At 34.0% G+C, this 20,010-nt stretch overlaps 1 protein-coding gene across 3 annotated transcripts; it reads right to left on the bottom strand.

Annotated features, from left to right (window-relative positions):
- Positions 1–437: 437 nt before the first annotated feature.
- LOC120085619 (germinal center kinase 1) lies at positions 438–14,828 on the bottom strand. 3 transcript variants are annotated; one of them, XM_039041698.1, is made up of 21 exons: positions 14,548–14,828; positions 13,889–14,181; positions 13,111–13,167; positions 10,215–10,242; positions 10,020–10,142; positions 7,882–7,993; positions 7,621–7,658; positions 7,472–7,525; positions 6,996–7,064; positions 6,730–6,846; positions 6,551–6,619; positions 5,867–5,946; positions 5,470–5,592; positions 5,112–5,361; positions 4,501–4,593; positions 4,245–4,412; positions 3,704–3,828; positions 3,496–3,625; positions 1,410–1,534; positions 1,157–1,339; positions 438–714 (listed from the first exon to the last, which is right to left on the bottom strand). In XM_039041698.1, the coding sequence occupies exons 2-21, from the start codon at positions 13,981–13,983 to the stop codon at positions 675–677; spliced, it is 2,079 nt and encodes a 692-aa protein (XP_038897626.1). In that variant the 5' UTR covers positions 13,984–14,181; positions 14,548–14,828; the 3' UTR covers positions 438–674. The 3 variants fall into 3 exon arrangements, with proteins under 3 accessions (XP_038897626.1, XP_038897627.1, XP_038897628.1); XM_039041699.1 differs by having other exon boundaries at positions 1,157–1,336; positions 14,548–14,826; XM_039041700.1 differs by lacking the exon at positions 14,548–14,828 and having other exon boundaries at positions 10,020–10,153; positions 13,889–13,945.
- Between the last annotated feature and the right edge of the window lie 5,182 nt (positions 14,829–20,010).

Genomic DNA, 20,010 nt, shown 5'->3' with positions numbered 1-20,010 from the left:
GTAAGCTTTTCTTTTCTTTTCTTTTCTATTAACATGATACAAAAAGATTGATATTGGAATCTCTTACATTTGAGTTGTCATTACGTGCCTAGATATATTAATAAAATAATATTTTACAACCCCTTTGTTTTTTATAACGAACATTTAAAATAACAGTAGAAATTGCTTATGTCAATTGTATAAGTTCATATTTTTCCAAAATTCAACGTTCTTAAAAAAATAAAAATAAAAACAAACAATAAAGTATAAAAATCTCAATAGGATGTAACCTAAAGTTATGAAAATGAGTGATACCAACATGATTGATGTCGTATCCAATCCAAGTATCACTTAGTGGATATGACTATTATGTTAGAAGTGAATGGTTTTGATCTCTGACCTGAAATTATCGAGAGAGAGAGAGAGAGAGAGAGAGAGAGAAAAAATCTATCCACAAGTGTTCAAAATTCAAACTCTCCACTATTCACAGCATTTCAATAGCAATTATTCATCAATCTCAGGTTTTAATAATAATACAAATGTCAATGCAATGAATAGCAAAACAAAAATTTCATAAGGAAAAATCACAATTAATAATTAATACACCATTTCTTACAACGACGTATGTACATCAACTCAAATAATGCACTGTCAAGAATAAAAAATATCAAACAAATACACAATTTTTCTCCCTTTTAAGCTGGACTCAGATCCCTCGACACCTGACCTTGCCATCTGATCAACAAATCAATGCAATTTTTAGCTTAAGGGCATTTGGCATTTACTCAGAAACAATGTATGATGTCTGTTAGAGGGGGAAAAAATGGAGTTTCAAACCTTCCATTTTTGTCCCTTAGTTTTCTAATGTGTAGTCACTCCATAATAATTTGAATTAATATGAAAACTTTGTGGTTTCGTTTCTCCAGAACTTGTTTAAACAGAAACAAAAAATCTCTCATGTTTCTAGATTTTGTCAAGTGTTCTCTATGCTGAGAATTCTAAATACCTAAACAAGTGCATGAACATGGGCGAGGCTAAAAGAGATGGGTGATGGATGAGCTGAAGATTCCCTAGTGTAATAATAGCAGACGAAAATGGTGCTTCATACAATTTGCGTAGAACCAAATACTTTCCTACTGCTTGATACAAAAAGAATGACGATTTTCATAAAACAAACCTGGAGAGTAAAAATCTAGCAAGCGAGCTCAAATTAGAATTTGAATGAAGTTCCCTGTTCGGTTGCTTTTTGCTGCTATCAGAATCTGTGACATTTTGTGCATCTTCAGGAACTGTCTTTGCCTTAGTGAATAAGCGAGTTGCCAAGTCTTGTAAATCCTTCAGTGAAGATTCCTTGGAACTGCTGAGATGTTTGTCGAGTAAATTTCGAGAACTCAAGGGAGTAGGATAGGAAAGTAAAATAACTAACAAACCTGGCCAATTTCTGAAGCAACTTGGTAACAAGAACCTCACATGATCCAGGCTTTACATGTTCCAGGTTTATAAGTGCATTAATTACATTACGAGCAGGCGATCCTTCCGAATCATCTGCAACTACCTGAGTCATGACAACGTGCACGAGCAGGTTGCATTTTTAGCACGTTGTACTAAGAAACTAAATGTCATAAAATAAACAGAAAAATGTTGCGCACATCGGTTATCACTCTGACAGGACAATGTGCAAGGGAATCAAATCTGAACCCGTGTGGTATAATAAATACATCACAAAAGGCTTATATGGAGACAAAAAAAATATTGAGGCCCGTGGATGAGAAGAGAGAGAGAGAGAGAGTTCAAGCCGAATAAGTACCTCGTTCAAAGAGTAAAATGAATAAGTTTGTTAAGTAGTGGGATATCTAATCGTAACGGAAGGAGGAAGGTTGGATGCCAAAGGAGTGGCTAGAATCGAAGAGATGAAAGACTTAAATTTACATTGTATTTCTGTTTCATATATTGTTAGTAAATCAAATTTACAGTAGAACAGCTCTCTCATTGATATCAGAGCAGTTTGATTCTTGGGAACCGTCGATGTGAAATATGTAGAAGCAAGACTGGAAAAGAAAATCGCTAGGATCCAATCCTCTTTGGAACAGCAGCTCAAACAGGGGAGAAAGATAGCATGATCACTGAAGAATTCAGCTCAGACAGGACCAAAGGTGATGGGAATGGGTAGGCAGTTGTGCATACATTAGCTGCATAGGAAGAGTTTTCTTGGAGGCCATTTTACAGGTATAAGCCATCAACATCTGCAGACGCCAATTCTAGATGGAGATGATCTGGTGGATGCAAGTGGGTTGAAGGTTGTGCAGAAGCTGGAAGAGAAATTAGCAATTCACTTTCCTCCCTCGCCAGAAGGACCCTTTGTGAGAAGTTCTTGGCCTTCTCCATAGGTTCAACTGTTAAAGAACACTGTTTGAAAATTGAGACTTTGGCCTCACAGTTAGGCAACATCTCTAATGATGTGTTGGAATGGATTGTAAAATTTCTATCACAGGGCCATAGGACATCAAGGTTGAATTCCATCTTTTACCACAGGGTGCCTAGTTTAAAAGATAGGAATGACCCAATATTTAGAAGACAAGAAGAACATAGCCCTGCACTGCAGCTTGCAAAAAGAGTCTTTGGATCTTTCCCAACCCACAGCCCATAGTTATTAGGTCAGCCGTCAGCAAACGAACAAAAGTAGAATGTGAATAACAATATCGATTATGGGGAGAATGGAGCTATTCCCATCGGTAACTTTGTGAATAGGATAGGGGAAGCATGAAGGATGATTGATGTGAGCATATGAAAATATCTTAAAGGACTCTATTTTCAATTTGACAACGTACAATCTTTGGGGGTGAGATTGATAGGCTCATATTTAAAAAATTTGAACGGAGGAATAGTAATACAAAAGAAGAGAAAATGCCAAGTCGGATAAGAAAGAATTATATGAGATTAGTTAGCATGTGGCGGGGAGTAAAATGTGCAAGTTTTTTTATACATGGAATGATCAATTGTTGAGAAAATAAATAAAGATAGGAGGGAAATGAGAATGAGATGGGATGTTAATGAAAGTAAGGAACAGTTTAGTCGAGAGATTCAAGACTCAAATTTCTAAATATGCATCGTGTTTCTTTTCCTTTTTTTTTTTTTTTTTTGTTGGACATTAAAAATAAAAGCTCTAACAAAGACGTAGTAGACAAAGGATTGGTCAAACAACAGGAAAGAGAAATATAAGGTAAGCATTAGCAATTGTGCCAATAGTAGTAAGTGGTAACGGCTTTTCTCCCTCCTAAGCAAGGGTGATTTGACGTCTAACTCCCACATCCTAATATAACTGGATAAAACAGAGACCGAGATAGCAGAGCTAGATGGAAACTCACAAAAGTACCATGCAGCTGTTGCAGTTACCATTAATGCAGACAAATTATTAGATCAGCCATGTTCACTTTGGCTGCACATATTTTATATATATATATATAAACAAAAAGACAATACAATGGACTCACGAACTCATATCAGCTTCAAACTTACCTCTTTCAAGGATGACATAAACAAAACTGATAATGGTGCAGAAGACGATGCTATTTTTGCACTTTCTTCCTCATCAATTGATAGAGATGGTTTCAACGCTCTTGGCGCATCAAAGAATTCACGAGAATGCCTGGAGAAATTATCAATATCAGGCACCAGTCCAACATTCTGTGGAGCAAAATTCATTCTGGCAATTACTTAGATGTACCTTGAAGAGTCAGAGCTACTCACTGTTTGCTCTGTTCTTCTATTTTCCTTCCTGTCGTTGAGTTTATTAGCTGATCTATCCCTTGCATTAGCTTTCTTCAATCCTGCTTGAATCGCAGCTTTTGCCTACACATCAAATTGGACTGATTAATAATTGCACAGCACTAAAACATATTTTGATTTGCGGTAGTAAGGAACAAACGAATTATTATTCTGCAGGAGATCCATTTAAATGCTACTATAAAACCAAAATGCTAAAAAAAATGAGTGAGGATTGCTATCCTGAATAATCTTAGAACTTCAACAAAAATTACTAAAAAAAGGCATATTTAAAAAGAGAAGATACAATGTCATGTTTAAATCTAACCTCCACCAATCTGCCCTTCCTAGGATAACAAAAGAACATTCATCCCAATCTTTAAAGATACATGTTCCCGACTGAATTTAGACCAAATTTAAAATAAGTAGAATATGACAAAAACCAACAGTAACTGCTACATTGAATCATGATAAGAGCACAAATCAGAAGACTTAAAAGCAACCTCCGCAAGATTTGATGCACTATCTTCAGGAGAAAAACTTGAAGTCCTTTCTTGAATTCCCAATCTGGATTTTGGAGTCTGAGGAGAATCAGAATCATCACGTTGACCACGCATAACAACAGTACCACTAAAAGATGTGTCCTCGATATATGCTTGCGCACTTCCAGACTGCATCACATCATTTGATTTCATGAACATATATGCATAGCAAAGCTCAAAATGATGAAGAGCATCACTATATTTAAGATAATTCTACCGGACTGCTTTCATTATGAAATTGAGTAGATGCTTGAGATCGCCTTGGAGACCGGATCACAACGGTTCCTGAACCACTTACAGATAACTCTTCCTGGAAGTTGAGCATTGAAATAAAAAAATAAGAAGAAGAAAGGTAAAAGAACATTATCCACAGCCGATGTTCAAGCTATCATAACAAGATCAATGAACAGCCATAATATTTAATTGAGTCATATCATTATGGTTATTAAATCTTTTTGCAGGTTTCCATACTAAACTTCGCTGCAAGAGCTAGGATACTTCAGAACTTCTGGAACAAGTGAAGTCTTTGAAGCCTTGCTATTGCAGCCAAATTTACTCTGTAAATCTACAATCGCACAGATGATTAGCTTTTTGCTCAATTGAATGTCTAGCTTTTTGCTCAATTTTTATAATAAAAAAGGAGGTATCATTTAAGTCAGATCCTTATGATGCACTAAGTTGCAAACTTCTATAACAAGTGAAAGTCCTTGAAGTCATAAGGATCGTTGTCAAGCAAGATTGTTCTAATAATCTAGTTGATTGACAAACTGGCAAATGTGATCGTAAAATGCACTTGTAGCTAAGAGAAATAGATTGAGGAGAATTTACATCATCACTAGCATCTCCAGTACTGTATGAATCTCTAGTGTTTTCTGATACATCGCGTGGTGCATATCCTGACGCAGCTAGCCAGTTACCACTCTCTGCAACTCTACTAGGTGCAGCCTGACCATAAGGAATTTCTGGTTTTCTTTCCCTAATTTGAGGTGGTTTTACTACACTTCGAACAGTACCTGTACTATGTGGTCCCCCAATACTAAAGTCCCATCCAGCATTCTTTGGAGTTTTACTCTGGTTGCTGCAATTTTAGGTAGTCAGAATTCAACACAGCTCAATGAGGATAGCCTTAACAACTTTTGGGGTTTTTTTAAAACAAGAACTGGGATGTGTCTTTGGTTTTACCCACCTGGCACGAACAGTTTCTTCTCTAACATTTCTTGAAACTTTCACAGTGTCTGATGTTTCACCTATAGCTCTAGGGCCATTTGTTGCTGCATCTTCTTCCTTTATTTGGTACTTCGGACGTTCTCTATCAATATCAACAAATAAGATCAATGATAAATCACCTTATACAAAGGCATCTTTATACCATTTGGCTTTCCTCGATTCTTCAGACACATTAATACATAAATGTAGGAACGGCCTATAAATTAGAAAATAATTCACAAAGTCAAGAGGAACACTAAATTCCATATCCATGCCTGGGACTGTACCGATGAAAGAGAAAAATAATAATAACATGATAACACAATTATCAGAAAACTACCATATAAAAGTAGCAGAAATCGAGTATCCTGACAAACCTTATTCTCTCCAGAAGCCTAGGACTCTTCCTGGCATTCTTAATGAATCGGTGCTTCAGAAGCTCTTTCGCACTGGGTCTCTAAAATTAAAAGGGAAAGATGTACTAAACTGATTCACAAACAAAAAGGATACTAAACAGATGGAGATAAATCCACACATCATAAAAATCATAACTTCAAAAGGGCAGGACACATGAAGAATTATAATGCTTGCATCAAGTTTAAACAAGAGAGTAGGAGAATACAAATTATTTAACATAAATAGAAGGAAGAGCGTGTACATTAGAGAGAACAAATAAAAGATGAATTACCAGGAAATGAAATAATCAATATAAATCCTGTGAATCTTACAAATAACCTTCGCATGCCCCAACTTTTCGTACCTTTAACAAATTCTGGGTGCTCACTTTTAAGTAGCTCCTAATTTCTTATATTGATTCTTAAAAGAATAAATAAATAAATCTGTGAATCCCAACCATGATCAACTAATTGCAACGTATCGACCTACCAAATACTGCTGTAGGAAAGTACCTGAAAAATCACTATACAGATGCCCACTGTATCATTCATGCTCACTTTCCACAGAAACACTAATTTGTGGCTCGTAAGCATTAGAATTTCAACAACAGAAAAGAATTAAACTAAAACATGGAACCAGTGCTCAGGAGAAGAACAATGCTTTACCTCAGCAGGTATTTTCTTCAGACACAGTGACACTAATTCTTTCATAGGGCGAGAAAAATGTTCATCCAACTGCTCACACATAAAAGCTAAGATGTCACAACAAATAACAATGCACCATTTCATACTTGAAGTTCATTGTTTGTCATAAAAAGTGTCGAATATAGAGTTTTTAAGTGAACCTGAGGTGGATTTTCTCGAGGTATGATAAAAAGAACTCTCATGGGATGAAGATCGGCAAGTGGAGGCTCCCCTTTTGCCATTTCAATAGCAGTGATTCCTAGAGACCAGATATCTGCCTGCATCGAGTAAAATGTGATAGGATTGCAATGCTTGCTCTAGTTATGAGAATCAGAAACACAGTGAACGCAGAATCAAATATTGAGAAGTGTGGCTATCTTAGAACCAATCAAAACGATCAAAATGCCCAAAAAAAATGGTAGAGTACCTTCTCATTGTATCCTTCAGAATTCTGAATTACCTCTGGCGCCATCCAAAATGGAGTTCCTACAAATGTCTGTGGTCAAGAAATCAGTGATAGGTAGGTGGCACAAATTCAGAAGATCTCTTCCAATAGCATTAGACGAGTTAAGGAAAAAAAATCATCCAGAATAATAACAATTCAGCAAAAATTTGCACATTAGAAACCAACAAGAAAGTAAGTGTTTACAAGTAAAATTTTACAAACAGAGAGCATTTACCAAAAGGCCAAACTTGTCACGTTACTTTTAATAATGATAAATATTTTATGGATCTAACAAAGGAAGGATACAGCAGGGGCCGAAGAAGCTAAACTTCTTCCCAACAACCAGCCGACTAAGGGTGTTAAAAGTCCAGTTGGGCAAAATTACAAATTTCAAATGACGTGGGGAAAAGAACAAAATAATAATGAACAAAAGTCCAGTATTTCACATTATACTCTACCTTTCTCCTTGATATTGTCCTTGTTAATTGAGCAGATACACCAAAATCTGCAACCTGTACAGATTAAACTTTTAGCCTTTTAAAGAAAAACCCAGCAAATTTTTAACTTAATCAAGGCCACACAAAATTTTTATCCTGGAAAATCCTACCTTAACATCACCATTTTCACTCAGTAAAATGTTTGCCGCTGCAAAGTAAAATTGCAATATTTCATTAGAATAACTTAGAAGTGAAATTCACTCATAGGAGTTGTCTATTTACTCTTTAAACTCCACTTATTTTTCTCTTCCATTTTCCCCTTGCAGGGGAGGTGGGAGGCTATGAGTGGGCATTATCACCATCTTCATGGATGATATGAACTAATAAGTTAACTTGTACAAATTCATTGAGTTGTGAAGAAGAAAGATAACCTTTAATGTCCCTGTGAATTTTTCCTTCAGTGTGCAAATAATCAATTGCATGCAGCAAATCCCGTAGAATGCATGCAATTGACATTTCATCAAGTGGCGGCCCAGACTGAAGCTGCAGAACCAGCGTTTGTTGAATGTTTATATAAAAAGTTTGCCAAAATATTTGAAGTTCTTGCAATAAATACATGGTACAATGAATTAAATATCAAATACAAACATAACTATATTGACGAGAGACGACCTTACTTGATCAGAATCTGTTCTATAGATTGTACAACTGTGTCCTTAAGTTCTAAAAAGAACTATATTACAAAAGAGGAACCGAATAAACTGCCTAGTTCACTGTATAGAAATTTCTTTAACACTCTTGGTATGTTTCCAAGAGAAATTTGATGGATTGCAATTACATAGAAGCATCAAGCACGCCAAGAAGAATTTCTAACCTAACATATTTCTTTGGTGGTGTTCAAAAAACCGAATGACCAGAGCCCCCAAGAGGAAGCCCTATTGTCTAAAGCTCACGGTCTCCATGTAGCACCAAGGAAAACCCTTGATGTCTCCCATGTTTGAACCTCACGATGAGTGTGAACTTTTTCTAAGAAAACTAACAACCCAAAAGCTTACATGAAATCAACCGAAACTCTATGGGTGGTGTTTGGAAAAAATAGATTGAAAGATTAAGAACCTATATGGTTCATGGATGCTTCCAATATTAATGTGGGTAAAACCAAATTAACCCGGACTTCTTATTAATTAAAAAGATATCAGTTTTACTTACAATAAAACTTTAAACCAACTCAGAGCTTTGCCAATAAAGCTGTCATTAGTGGAGATATGTCAGTTATCTTAAACAGAGGTAGTTTACAGTCACAAATCTAGTGGTTCCAAAAGCTCCGATGTCCATCATGTTTCCAACGTTGAAATTCCAAGGTTCTTTAGAAGGCACACATTTGTCACTCATTGCTTAAACTTTTTGCTTCCTTTCTCTCTTCACTCTCTTTTATTGATACAATGTCTAGGCTAACTAATAAAACTCCTAAATTTGTTCCCCATGGCACTTGTCTTGTTTGATAACATGTGATATCATGAAATGTATAGGATATTAGCATCTTTGATGGGTTGTGTCTAATATATAAAAGGTCTTGCTTAGATCATTGGTGAAAAGGTCAACACATATTGAGCTGTTTAAGCAAACATTAAGAACTCTATGAAAATATTCAATTTTTACCCTGTACATTGGTTGTGTGAGTCAAACTTAACCTTAAAGTTTCAACTCCATTTCAGTAAACTGTAAACCATGAGCTTTGAACTTATAAAAAAAATAAAACTGGGGTTAAAAAACACTTTTGGATCCTGAACTTTCATGAAAGTAACAATTTAGTCTCTGAACTTTTGTTGACAACAATTTAATCACTATATTTTCAAATCTGTAACAATTTAATCTCCGTAATTTATAATTTGTAGTGATTTAGTCCTTGTCACAAAAAATATTATTAAGATCTAATGAGATTTCATACACACGTAGATTGATAAACTAATCGGAAATCAAACTTATTTATAAATTATAAAGAATAAGTTTATTTAGTAATAAAAGTTGACACTTAATTCTAGTGAGATTTTTCTCTATAAGGACTAAATTGTTACAAATTTCAATGTATAGGAATTAAATTGTTGCTTATTAAATTTCAATGACTAACTTGTAACAAAATTGAAAATTCAAGGACTAAATCATTAACAACTAAAGTTCAATAACTAAATTGTACTTCTACGAAAGGTTAGGGACCAAAAATGTTTTTAACCATAACACTGGTACCATCTATTAGTTATGCTAAAATTTCTCTAAAGATACGTGATCTGTTATGGAAGTATAAGGGCTTGACGAGACTACTCGTGAAAAAATCAGATTTTTCCGGCTGGATTGGATGTTTTTAGTTAGATATAGGAGCTTTAGTGTTGAGTTTAAGCACTTCTTTAATTCTTTGATTTTGTAGCCATGTTGGTACTTCCATCCTCTGAATTTGGGCATTTTTACAGCTTTAGTTTAGGTGTTTTATACATTAAATTTAGTGTAGTTTACTGATAGGTTAGCAGTATAGTTCTGTATTAAGTGTAGAGCAGAAAGCAAAATACAGACTTACCAGATCTGCAACAGAGCCACCAGCCATATATTCCATTATTATCCATAATTTCGTCTGGTGGAGATAAGAACCATAGTACTCAGTAATGTAGGGTGATCGACATTGTGACAAAACAGAAATTTCCTGGCACAAAACTGAGGTAGATTAGCACCTAAGCACTCACCTAATTCAATTCACTCACCAGTTAATTTATACCTTTTGAATATCTTCAATTTCATCCTCACTGCAGAAGAATGAAAAACAAGTTTAGTAATATCGCAGAAAAGAAAGTCCACATAACATTGACAGGTTAAAACTAGACAAACGAATAAATGAAAAGGGAAACCCATTACTAAAATGTTTTCTCAACTACTCTCGAGGACACCCATTCAAAATGGAAAACAGGACTCCTCGGGAGAACTTCATCAGATCCTTTTGCGGGAGGGAATGTGTGCCAAGAAAGAAATAGAAGAATCTTTCCAAATAAGGAGTGCTCTTTTTATACATTTTTTATGCTATAGTCCATATTGCTTAATTGGTGTAAATTCCCCCATTTCAATCACTACAGCTTTTCTTCCCTCCTTTCAAATTGGAGAGGCCTTCTGTATTATCTGTTCCTTTGAGGTTTCCTCTGTTTTTGTATTATGTAATTTCATACCATCAATGAAATTGTTTCTTTTTTAGAAAAATAAAAGAAAAATACTATGTCTGCGCAAGAAAAGAAATGTGAAATAGAGATGTGGAAGAAGAGCCATCCCATCCTCCAACGCATAAGGAGTTCCAGTTCAAGGATATTAAATGAATAACAAGTCAAAAACACAGCATTTCAGTACGCTACACATTTTTTATCCAGTCAAGTGTTACATATGCAAGATAATGTAATATTAAGGACATAGAAATATTTTATGGCTAATAAAGTTCCCCATGACAGTATTAAGCTATTAACAATTCCCAGAATGCTTCACCAGCAATAGCTAATTTCAAGCAAACTAATATATAAGATTATGAGAAATCTTCTTCACAAGTTGCCTCACCACATTTACACAGCGAAGTAAAACATAACAATGAAAAGTGAACATAGAATTTAAGCCACGATTATCCCCCAACATGATCTCTCTACCTATCATGAAGGGTGAAAAAACTCATCCCCATCTTTCCTCCATATCTAACATGCTTCACTCTGGTAAAATCACTGCATGTGGTTGGCAGCAATTAACATAGCAGACCAACCGAAAAATACCCCCAAATTACAGAAGCTCTAAGTTAAGGGATTCAAAAAGAACTATTAGGCATAGTTGCAGAATCCAATGAATCTGTACCAGCATTTGAATTCAAGTAAGCTACATATACCATTTCAATCCTGTCAGTCCTCCCAACTAACCTAGTCTACCATTTTGCTTCAGAACTCAATAAAACCAAACTATTGCCTAACAGCGAGGGAAAAGGTCGAACCGTCAAAGAAGAAAAAGGACCATAGCACTCCAGTCAAACTATTTGCACATTCAAGTAATAGACAGCAAAATAGCCCTTTCCAGATGCAATGCAAGGAAAGTTCTATAACAAACAAAGGCAAGAGAGTCTTCTACCCCTCTCCTCCAAAACTAAGCATTTGCTTCTTTCTTCATCCCCCCCCCTCCCTCCCTCCCTCTCGTTTTTTGGATAAGAAACAAGCATGGCTGCCTAACTTTCAGTATTACAACTTTTACTCACTCATACAATACACGTCCCAGAGACCATTCCAATGTATAACCAAGTGGATTCAATCTTGATTAATAAAACTTTCATTACAATGTGGATGAAAGGTTAAAGACTTCCCAAATTTTCATGATTGTGGCGTTGTGTAAAGAAATCCAAGTTATGTAATATCTATGGAAAAACCTCAACCAAAGTTAGGGAAGTGCCTATAATAGTCATTTGACAACCATTTGTCATTAGTCTACTCATTTGTTCAAAAATGCTGTTACTTCATTCTGGGACTTCCAGGAGGGCCATAGCTCTTCCTAACAAGACGATAAACTTTCTTTCCCATACAATATTTTTGCGAACACCCTAGGAGAAAAAGAAAATCCCTATGCATCAATATTATGGGGCATCCTTATGGAAGATTTAGTTACACCGGGATAACCATATTTTCAATCATTAACACTTTCTTGAACTCCATCCTTTGGTAGCTTATATTGGTGAAAACGCAACCTTCTTCAACTACAATCTTAATAATCTTTTAGTCAGAAGAAGATCTTTCTAATTCCTGCTGGCTTGGGGATTTCTCTTATTTTTGTAATTTCATTTATCAATGAAATATAAAGTACCCTTTAAAAGGAAACAATCATTGCAAATCCTTGGAGGAAGCTAAAAAAAGGAAATAATCATTGCAAATCCTTGGAGGAGGCTAAAAGGTAAAATCATATCAATGCTGCTCTTGCATTGACCAATAATTTTTATCTTTTTTTATAAAAGAACTCGACTTTGATTGATGAAAACTAAAAGAAAACACAGGCATACAAAAAAGGAAAAGCCCAAAACATAGAGTCAAACTACGAAAGGGATCCAGTCAAGAGAAATAATACCAAGCAGAGTACTTACAAAAGAGTCTAGCAACAGATGCCCAAAGAGGATCAAAAAATCTAACAAGGGACAACGTGTTGACAAGTAAGCTCTCACGCCCTCTAAAGATTCCATTGTTTCTCTCCCCTCAAATCCCCCACAAGATTCTGACCATTAATTTGTTGTCAGAAGTATAAATCATCATAGTCTGATTATGACAGACAAACTATCAAGTATGTTGAAAGCAAAATTCGGAAGTTGTAACATACCGATGCAACACTAACCAACTCAAAAGGCAAACAAAAATAAATAAATAAAGTCATCCAAAGACCAAAAGATAAATAAACGAGGACTAAATCGTTCCTCATTTCACATTAGTAAACTTTTATTCAATAATAAACTCACCAAGTTTAGCAAAAAATGGGGTAAAAATTTAGGCCATACTACCATTAAACAGTTACGCTATTTGTTCTTTTAATCAAACAAAAATTAGGGTAGTTTATCATGCTCTTCATTGTTAAGGCAAGATGAACGTCAGTGAAAAATATAGAGCAACCTATGTACTTACGATTCTTCCAAATCAATAACTTTGATAGCAACTTCTTTGTTAAGCTCCTTGTCAAACCTGCAAATGCAGAAAGGAGTCAGGAAACTAGATCAATGAGTAGTTCCAGTTCATTTTCTGATTGGAAGTATAACAAAAGGGCCTTGGTTACTCACTCCCCACCCAAAAAAGGAATCGAAGAAGAGAGGACCCAAGACTGGCACCTTAGGTTACAGAAAGGATAACTGAACTCTTTAGAAAATAATCTTTTCTCCGACTTTAAATGAATTTTTTTTATATGAGACTTCAATAAGTAACAATGATACGGCTAAGGAATATAGACCCTACAATCTCAGTAATATGCACTCCAACTTGTCCAACACGTATCAAATATTTGTTAGCACAATAGAATAGAGTATGCATGACATACCATTTGTACAAAGTGAATGTAGATACAAACATGGGATAAAAACTATATATTTGGAGAGCACAACGGATGAAAACATATTTTTCTAAGCATAAATCTTTCTAAAGGTATATAATTATAATTTTTTTCCTTGCCTTGTCCTTGTTTTAGTTTTTTTTGGATGACATGTGACCATATCCATGTCGTGTCCGTATCCATGTTTCTTAGTGATATACCATGAAAGTGTACACTTATCTAAATCCACGCTAGTGCAAAAATCACATATCCATTTGCTGCTTCGCCAGTCATTTATTTAGTTGAGCAAACCAAAAGATCGAGGGTGTAACAAATTTCAACGCAGTGAATCATATAAATAGTAACAGAATTGAGGCTTACCCCTTGTAGACATCACCAAAAGATCCTCTTCCAATAAGCTCCAAAGAACTAAATCTTGCTGCCACTGCCTCTGCTATGCTCGCCACATCAGACATTTCGTTCTATCAATCTTTTTCACTTTTCACCCACTTTGCACACACTGGATTGCCAAACTAAACCACAATTTAAGACCAACTCAACCATCTCATCTTCAGATTTCCCTCATTTTTGTAGGAAATAATCCAACCAGCAACTTCAAATCCACGACCAAAGTTCGTCTTCACCAATCCCAACAGCAGCCTCAAATATCAAATCTGAAATAGCATTGGCAAACACCAAAGAAATACAAAATTATCCATACCAACCAAACCCATGAATTTGACAACGAAACAGAATCCAAATTCATGAAAAGAACATTTGATATAAACACAAGATAATGCGCAGCAGCCCTTGAACCCGAAGTAAAGCAAGTGGGTGTCAACATAAGACATATGACGGGTTGAAGGAACTAAGATACGCAATGGCGACAGGCTAACATAATGAGAAACACTGGAAAGGGAAAAAAAAAAGTCAACATCGAAAGTGAAACAACAACAAAGAAGTGGCTTCAAAATGGGATGTCCAATTTATGAAATTCAATTGCAATCCATTTGTTCACAGATTGAGATTCAGAGACTTACCCAAGAATGCGATTCAAAAGAACATTAGGAGGAATAGATTTCTTCTGAGCAATAACACCATAGATCTCTTCCTCCTTTACACTCTGTTATTTGCACACAGAGAGAGAGGCTTCGCGAGAGCCGCGAAATCAAAAGATTGCAAATTGTTGTTCTAATGGAACTTCCTTTCGCTCTTCTTTCTCTCTTTCTTCTTCTTCTTTCCTTTTGTTTTTTTTTTCCCCTTTTCTTTCTTTATCGCAATTTGCAATAATTCTACAAGAAAATTACGGGCTTTCACTTTGAAACTGAGACCCCGAGATTTGGACAAAAATGAAATTGAGAAAATTGGATGAGATGATTGAACCAAAACGCAGCGTTTTATGGATAAATACTACGGCGAAGTCGATGATATGTGCAAATACTAATTGGGTTATACTCGAATTGCCATTGCCATGAAGGAATATATTAAATTATAAATTTCATGTTTACAATTTCATACATTTTAGAAAATATATCAATTTATATGCTTAAATGTAGGAGTTGTATAAATAAAAAAGCATTGAATTGTGTAATAGTTCGAAGTTTATTGATTAAATCTCTAGCTTTCATGGGTAAATCAATTTAGACTCTAAGTTATGACTTGTTTTGAAAATCATTCATATATCAATTTTAATTGTCCATATATTAATCCATCGTTTGAAGAAGTCTACACATGCGCAAGACTTGATTTATTGGTGATTTTCAAATGTAGTTTTAATAAAGAATCTAAATTGACCCTATTATGACAAATTAAGGAGTTTAAGTGAAATAATTATAAGTATCGATGTTCATTGAATAAAATAAAAAAAAGTGTGAAGTGATACATTAACTGGATACAAGTACTAATTCAAGGTTTTAATTGATATAACTTTCAAAATGTAAAGGTATAAATTATTGATATTGTCCTTATATTATATTTTAGGCTCATAGGGGGTGTTTGGGGCAAAACTATTATAAGGTTATAATAACTACCCGTAAATACTATTTTGTATTCCCAAATTAGGAAGCCCTCATTTGTTACAATTTTTACCATTTTACATTCATCATTTATTATTATTATTATTTGCTACAGTGTTTATTATTTCTTTCTCAAACTAAAATAGTTTACATCTCAAACACATAATATTGTAACTAAAATTAAAATAATATACACCTTAAATACAAACTATTATAATCTAACTATGATAATCTATGACTGATAACTAACTTCGTGTCCCAAACCCACAATTTGTGTTGATTGCTTATGTACGCATTGACTTGCTTGATTTGAAATCAAAAGGGAGTTTCAATTTGATTTTTATAACATGGTTGATCCCATGATCAGTGATTATTTATACATGCCGCCATTGTCAAATCAAATGCATGTCATATTACATGACAGTCTTTTATAGCTAGATGTGCTGACTATATCATGGTTTAGGGTCAAGTATGTAGGGGAAGATGTGTTTTTTTACAAATATAGTTGAATGGTTAACTTAAAATATCCTCAGATTGGAAGTTTAAATCTTCCTCTCTAAATTTAAAGGATGAAATATAATTAATAATATTTAATCAAATCATTGAGAACGAATTAAAACTCCTTAACGACATGAATTAGATTAGAACTATATATGAATCCTATAGATGAATTTTAATGAGTTAATTTAAACAAATCATATTAACTAAGTTGATTGTTTAAGATATAACCATTTAAAAGTTTTGTTTTTGTTCTCCTGTGTTAATTTTATATATTATATTGGATAATCAACTTAATCGTAATTACATTATAAAAATGAATAAATAGACACCAACAGATCTGATAAAAAAATACTATAGAGAAAAATATTAACTAGAATAAACCCTAATTTACTTTAACCATCTATATTATTATGTTTTTAACAAAAATCATTAATATTTGATAATTAGGCTGAATTTTACATGTTTTAAAAACGTTAGAGATGTAAAAGCAAATATTTGAGAAAAAGATGTATGCGGTGGAAATATAAGTTTAGATATATAGAAAATTTGTTAGTTAAATTACGACCATGAATTTTAAAGTTGTGTATATTTCATCTCTTAACTTTTAAGAAAATCTAATAAATCATAAACTTTCCATTGTCTAATTGGTTGATTATCAATAATAAATTTTTAAGCTTTCAACTGTCTGATTATTATCATTATGGTTATTATTATTATTTGTCTAAAAGTCCTTGCAAATTTAAATTTTTATTATTTTATTTTTTAGATAGAATTTCATATCTAATAAAATCTAAATTTTTAGTCATATATTTAATATATATGAAAATTTTATTCATATTTCTGTGTGAAGGAAGGGACCTTTGATAGGGAACACATCCTGGATATGATGGTCTACTTTCATATTGCGGAAGCGAATGATGCTACCATAGACAAAAAGAGTCAAGTCAGTATGATCTTGGAATCTCTTCTGAAGAATTTCCTAATGTTTCATACAAACGTCGTGATGAATAAAATTGAATTCAATCTGGCTACTATTTTAAATGAGCTTGAGACTTACCAATCACATATGAAAATTAAAAATCAGGAAGGGGAAGCAAACATTGTTACCTAAAAGAAATTCCATAAGGGATAGACATCTAGTACGAAACCTTTTTATAAGAAGTTTGGACCTTCTAAGGATAAAAGTATTCAATAAAGAAAATGGAAAATGGAAGAAGAAAGCTCGTGCTAAGAAGAGCAAGACAAAAGTTGCAAAAGAAAAATGTTTTCATTGCAACGAGGATGGGCATTAGAAAAGAAATCACCCTAAATATCTTGCTGAAAAGAAAGTTAAAGATGCAAACCAAGGTAAATCTGATTTACTTTTAATTTTAGTGGGAAGTTCTCATTTGACCTGAATACTGGATTTGGACGCCATTAACTATATTTGCACTTTTATTTAGGAAACTAGTTTATGGAGACAACTGATGGAGAATGAGATGACTTTCAAGGTGGGAACAGGTGAAGTCATTTCAACTTATGCAGTGGGAGATCTTAAGTTATTTTTTGGAGATGCTTATATTTTGTTGGAAAATATATACTTTGTACCTAATGTGAAAATGAACTTAATTTCAATCTCCTATTTATTAGAACATATGTACAGAGTTACTTTTGATATAAATGAAGTGTTCATTAGTTCAAGAGGTGTTCAAATATATTATGCTAAACTTGAAATAACTTATATATGTTAAAATCAATTGAGGCAAAAGTTATTTTTAATTTAGAGATGTTTAAAACAGTTGAAACTCAAATTAAGAAACGAAAAAATTCTCATAACATCTATCTTTGGTACTTAAGACTTTGACGCATAAATCTCAACAGGATTGAGAGACTAGTAAAGAATGGACTTCTAAATCAGTTAAAAGATAATTCTTTACCTCCATGTGAATCATGTCTTGAGGGTAAAATGACTAAGAGATATTTTTCAAAAAAAGTCTAAGAGTCGAAGAACCTCTAGAGATTGTACATTTAGATCTCTGTGGTCCGATGAATGTTAGAGCTCGATGAGGATTTGAGTATTTCATCAATTTTATTGATGACAATTATAGATATGGCTATGTTTACCTGATGCGTCATAAGTCTGAAACTCTTGGAAAGTTCAAAAAGTACAAGATAGAGGTTGAGAACTTATTAGGTAAAAAGATTAAAAAAAAAACACACACACACACACACTTTGATTAGATCAGGTGAGTATATGGATTTAGAATTTCATAACTATTTGATAGAACATGGAATTCAATCCCAACTTACTACACTTGGTACACCACAACAAAATGGTGTAGTGGAAAGGATAAATAGAACCATGTTAGACATGATTCGTTCAATGATGAGTTATACCCAGTTACCTCAATCTTTTTGGGGATATGCAATACAAACTGCGGTATATATTTTAAAGGTGGTTCGTTCGAAAATTATTTCAAAAACAACATACGAGTTATAGAGAAGACGTAAAGGTAGTTTACGTCACTTCAGGATTTGGGGATGCCCAGTACATGTATTGGCACAAAATCCAAAGAAATTGGAACGACATACTAAAATATGCCTATTTGTAGAATACCCAAAAAAAAACATGGTCTGTTTTATGATCCTCGATATGATAAAGTGCTTATATAAAAAAAAAATGCTACATTCTTAGAAGAAGACCACATAAGAAATCATCAATCTCACAGTAAACTAGTATTGAATGAGATGTCCAGAGAAACTACAGACAAATTAATAAAAGTTGTTTATCGGGCTAGTCTTTCAACAAGAGTTGTTGATGAAACTGATCTGTCACGTCCTTATCAAGAATTAAGAATACCTCGATGTAGTGGGAGGGTTGGTCAACAGCCCAACTGGTACATGGGCTTAACAGAAATTCAGGTCGTCATACCTAATGATGGCTTAGAGGATCTATTGATCTTTAAACAAACAATGAAGGATGTAGGTAGAGACCAATGGATAAAAGCTATGGACCTTGAATGGAATTTATATATTTCAATTCAGTCTGGAAACTCATAAATCAACCATATAGGGTAAAACCTATTGGATGTAAGTGGATCTACAAGAGAAAACGAGACAAAGTTGGTTTGTAAGACTCATGGCAAAAGGATTTACTAAAGATAGGGGGTAGACTATTAAAATCCTTTTCTCCTGTTGCCATAATCAAGTCTATCAAAATAATTTTATCCATTGTCGTCTTTTATGATTATGAAATATGAAAAATAGATGTCAAGACAACCTTTTTTAATGTTTATCTTGAAGAAAATATTTATATGTCTAAATCAGAAGGGTTCGTTGAACAGGGTCAAGAGAAAAAAGTTTGTGAGCTTAATAGATCCATTTATGGATTAAAACAAACATCTCGGTCTTGGAATATGAGATTTGACACTGCGATCAAACCTTATGGCTTTGAACAGAATATTGACGAACCTCGTGTTTACAAAAAAAATAGTCATAAAGACTGTAGCTTTTCTGGTACTATATGTTGATGATATCCCACTCATCGAGAATGAGGTAGAATTCCTTGCCAACGTCGGGAGATGGCTAGCATCACAATTTCAAATGAAATATTTAGGAGATGCACACCATGTTTTTGGAATCCAATTAGTTCAAGATCACAAGAACAGATTGCTAGCACTATCTCAAGTATCTTATATAAACAATATGTTGTCTAATATAACATGCAAAATTCCAAAAGAGGTTTATTACCTTTTCAATACGGAATTCATTTATCTAAAGAACAGTGTCCTAAGACACCTCGAAAAGTTGAGGATATGAAAAGAATTCCTTATACATCAACAGTTGGGAGATTGATGTATGTTATATTGTGTACACGTCCAAACATATGTTTTGCAATTGGAATCGTTAGCAGGTTTCAATCCAATCCTAGATATAGTCACTGGACTGTTGTTAAGAACATCCTTAAATATCTTCGGAGAACGAGGGACTATATGCTCGTGTATGGCG

The sequence above is a fragment of the Benincasa hispida genome, chromosome 9, assembly GCF_009727055.1.
Source record: "Benincasa hispida cultivar B227 chromosome 9, ASM972705v1, whole genome shotgun sequence".
NCBI lineage: Eukaryota > Viridiplantae > Streptophyta > Magnoliopsida > Cucurbitales > Cucurbitaceae > Benincasa > Benincasa hispida.
Note: the sequence above shows the minus strand (reverse complement) of the source record. Positions and strands in the feature narration are given on the sequence as shown.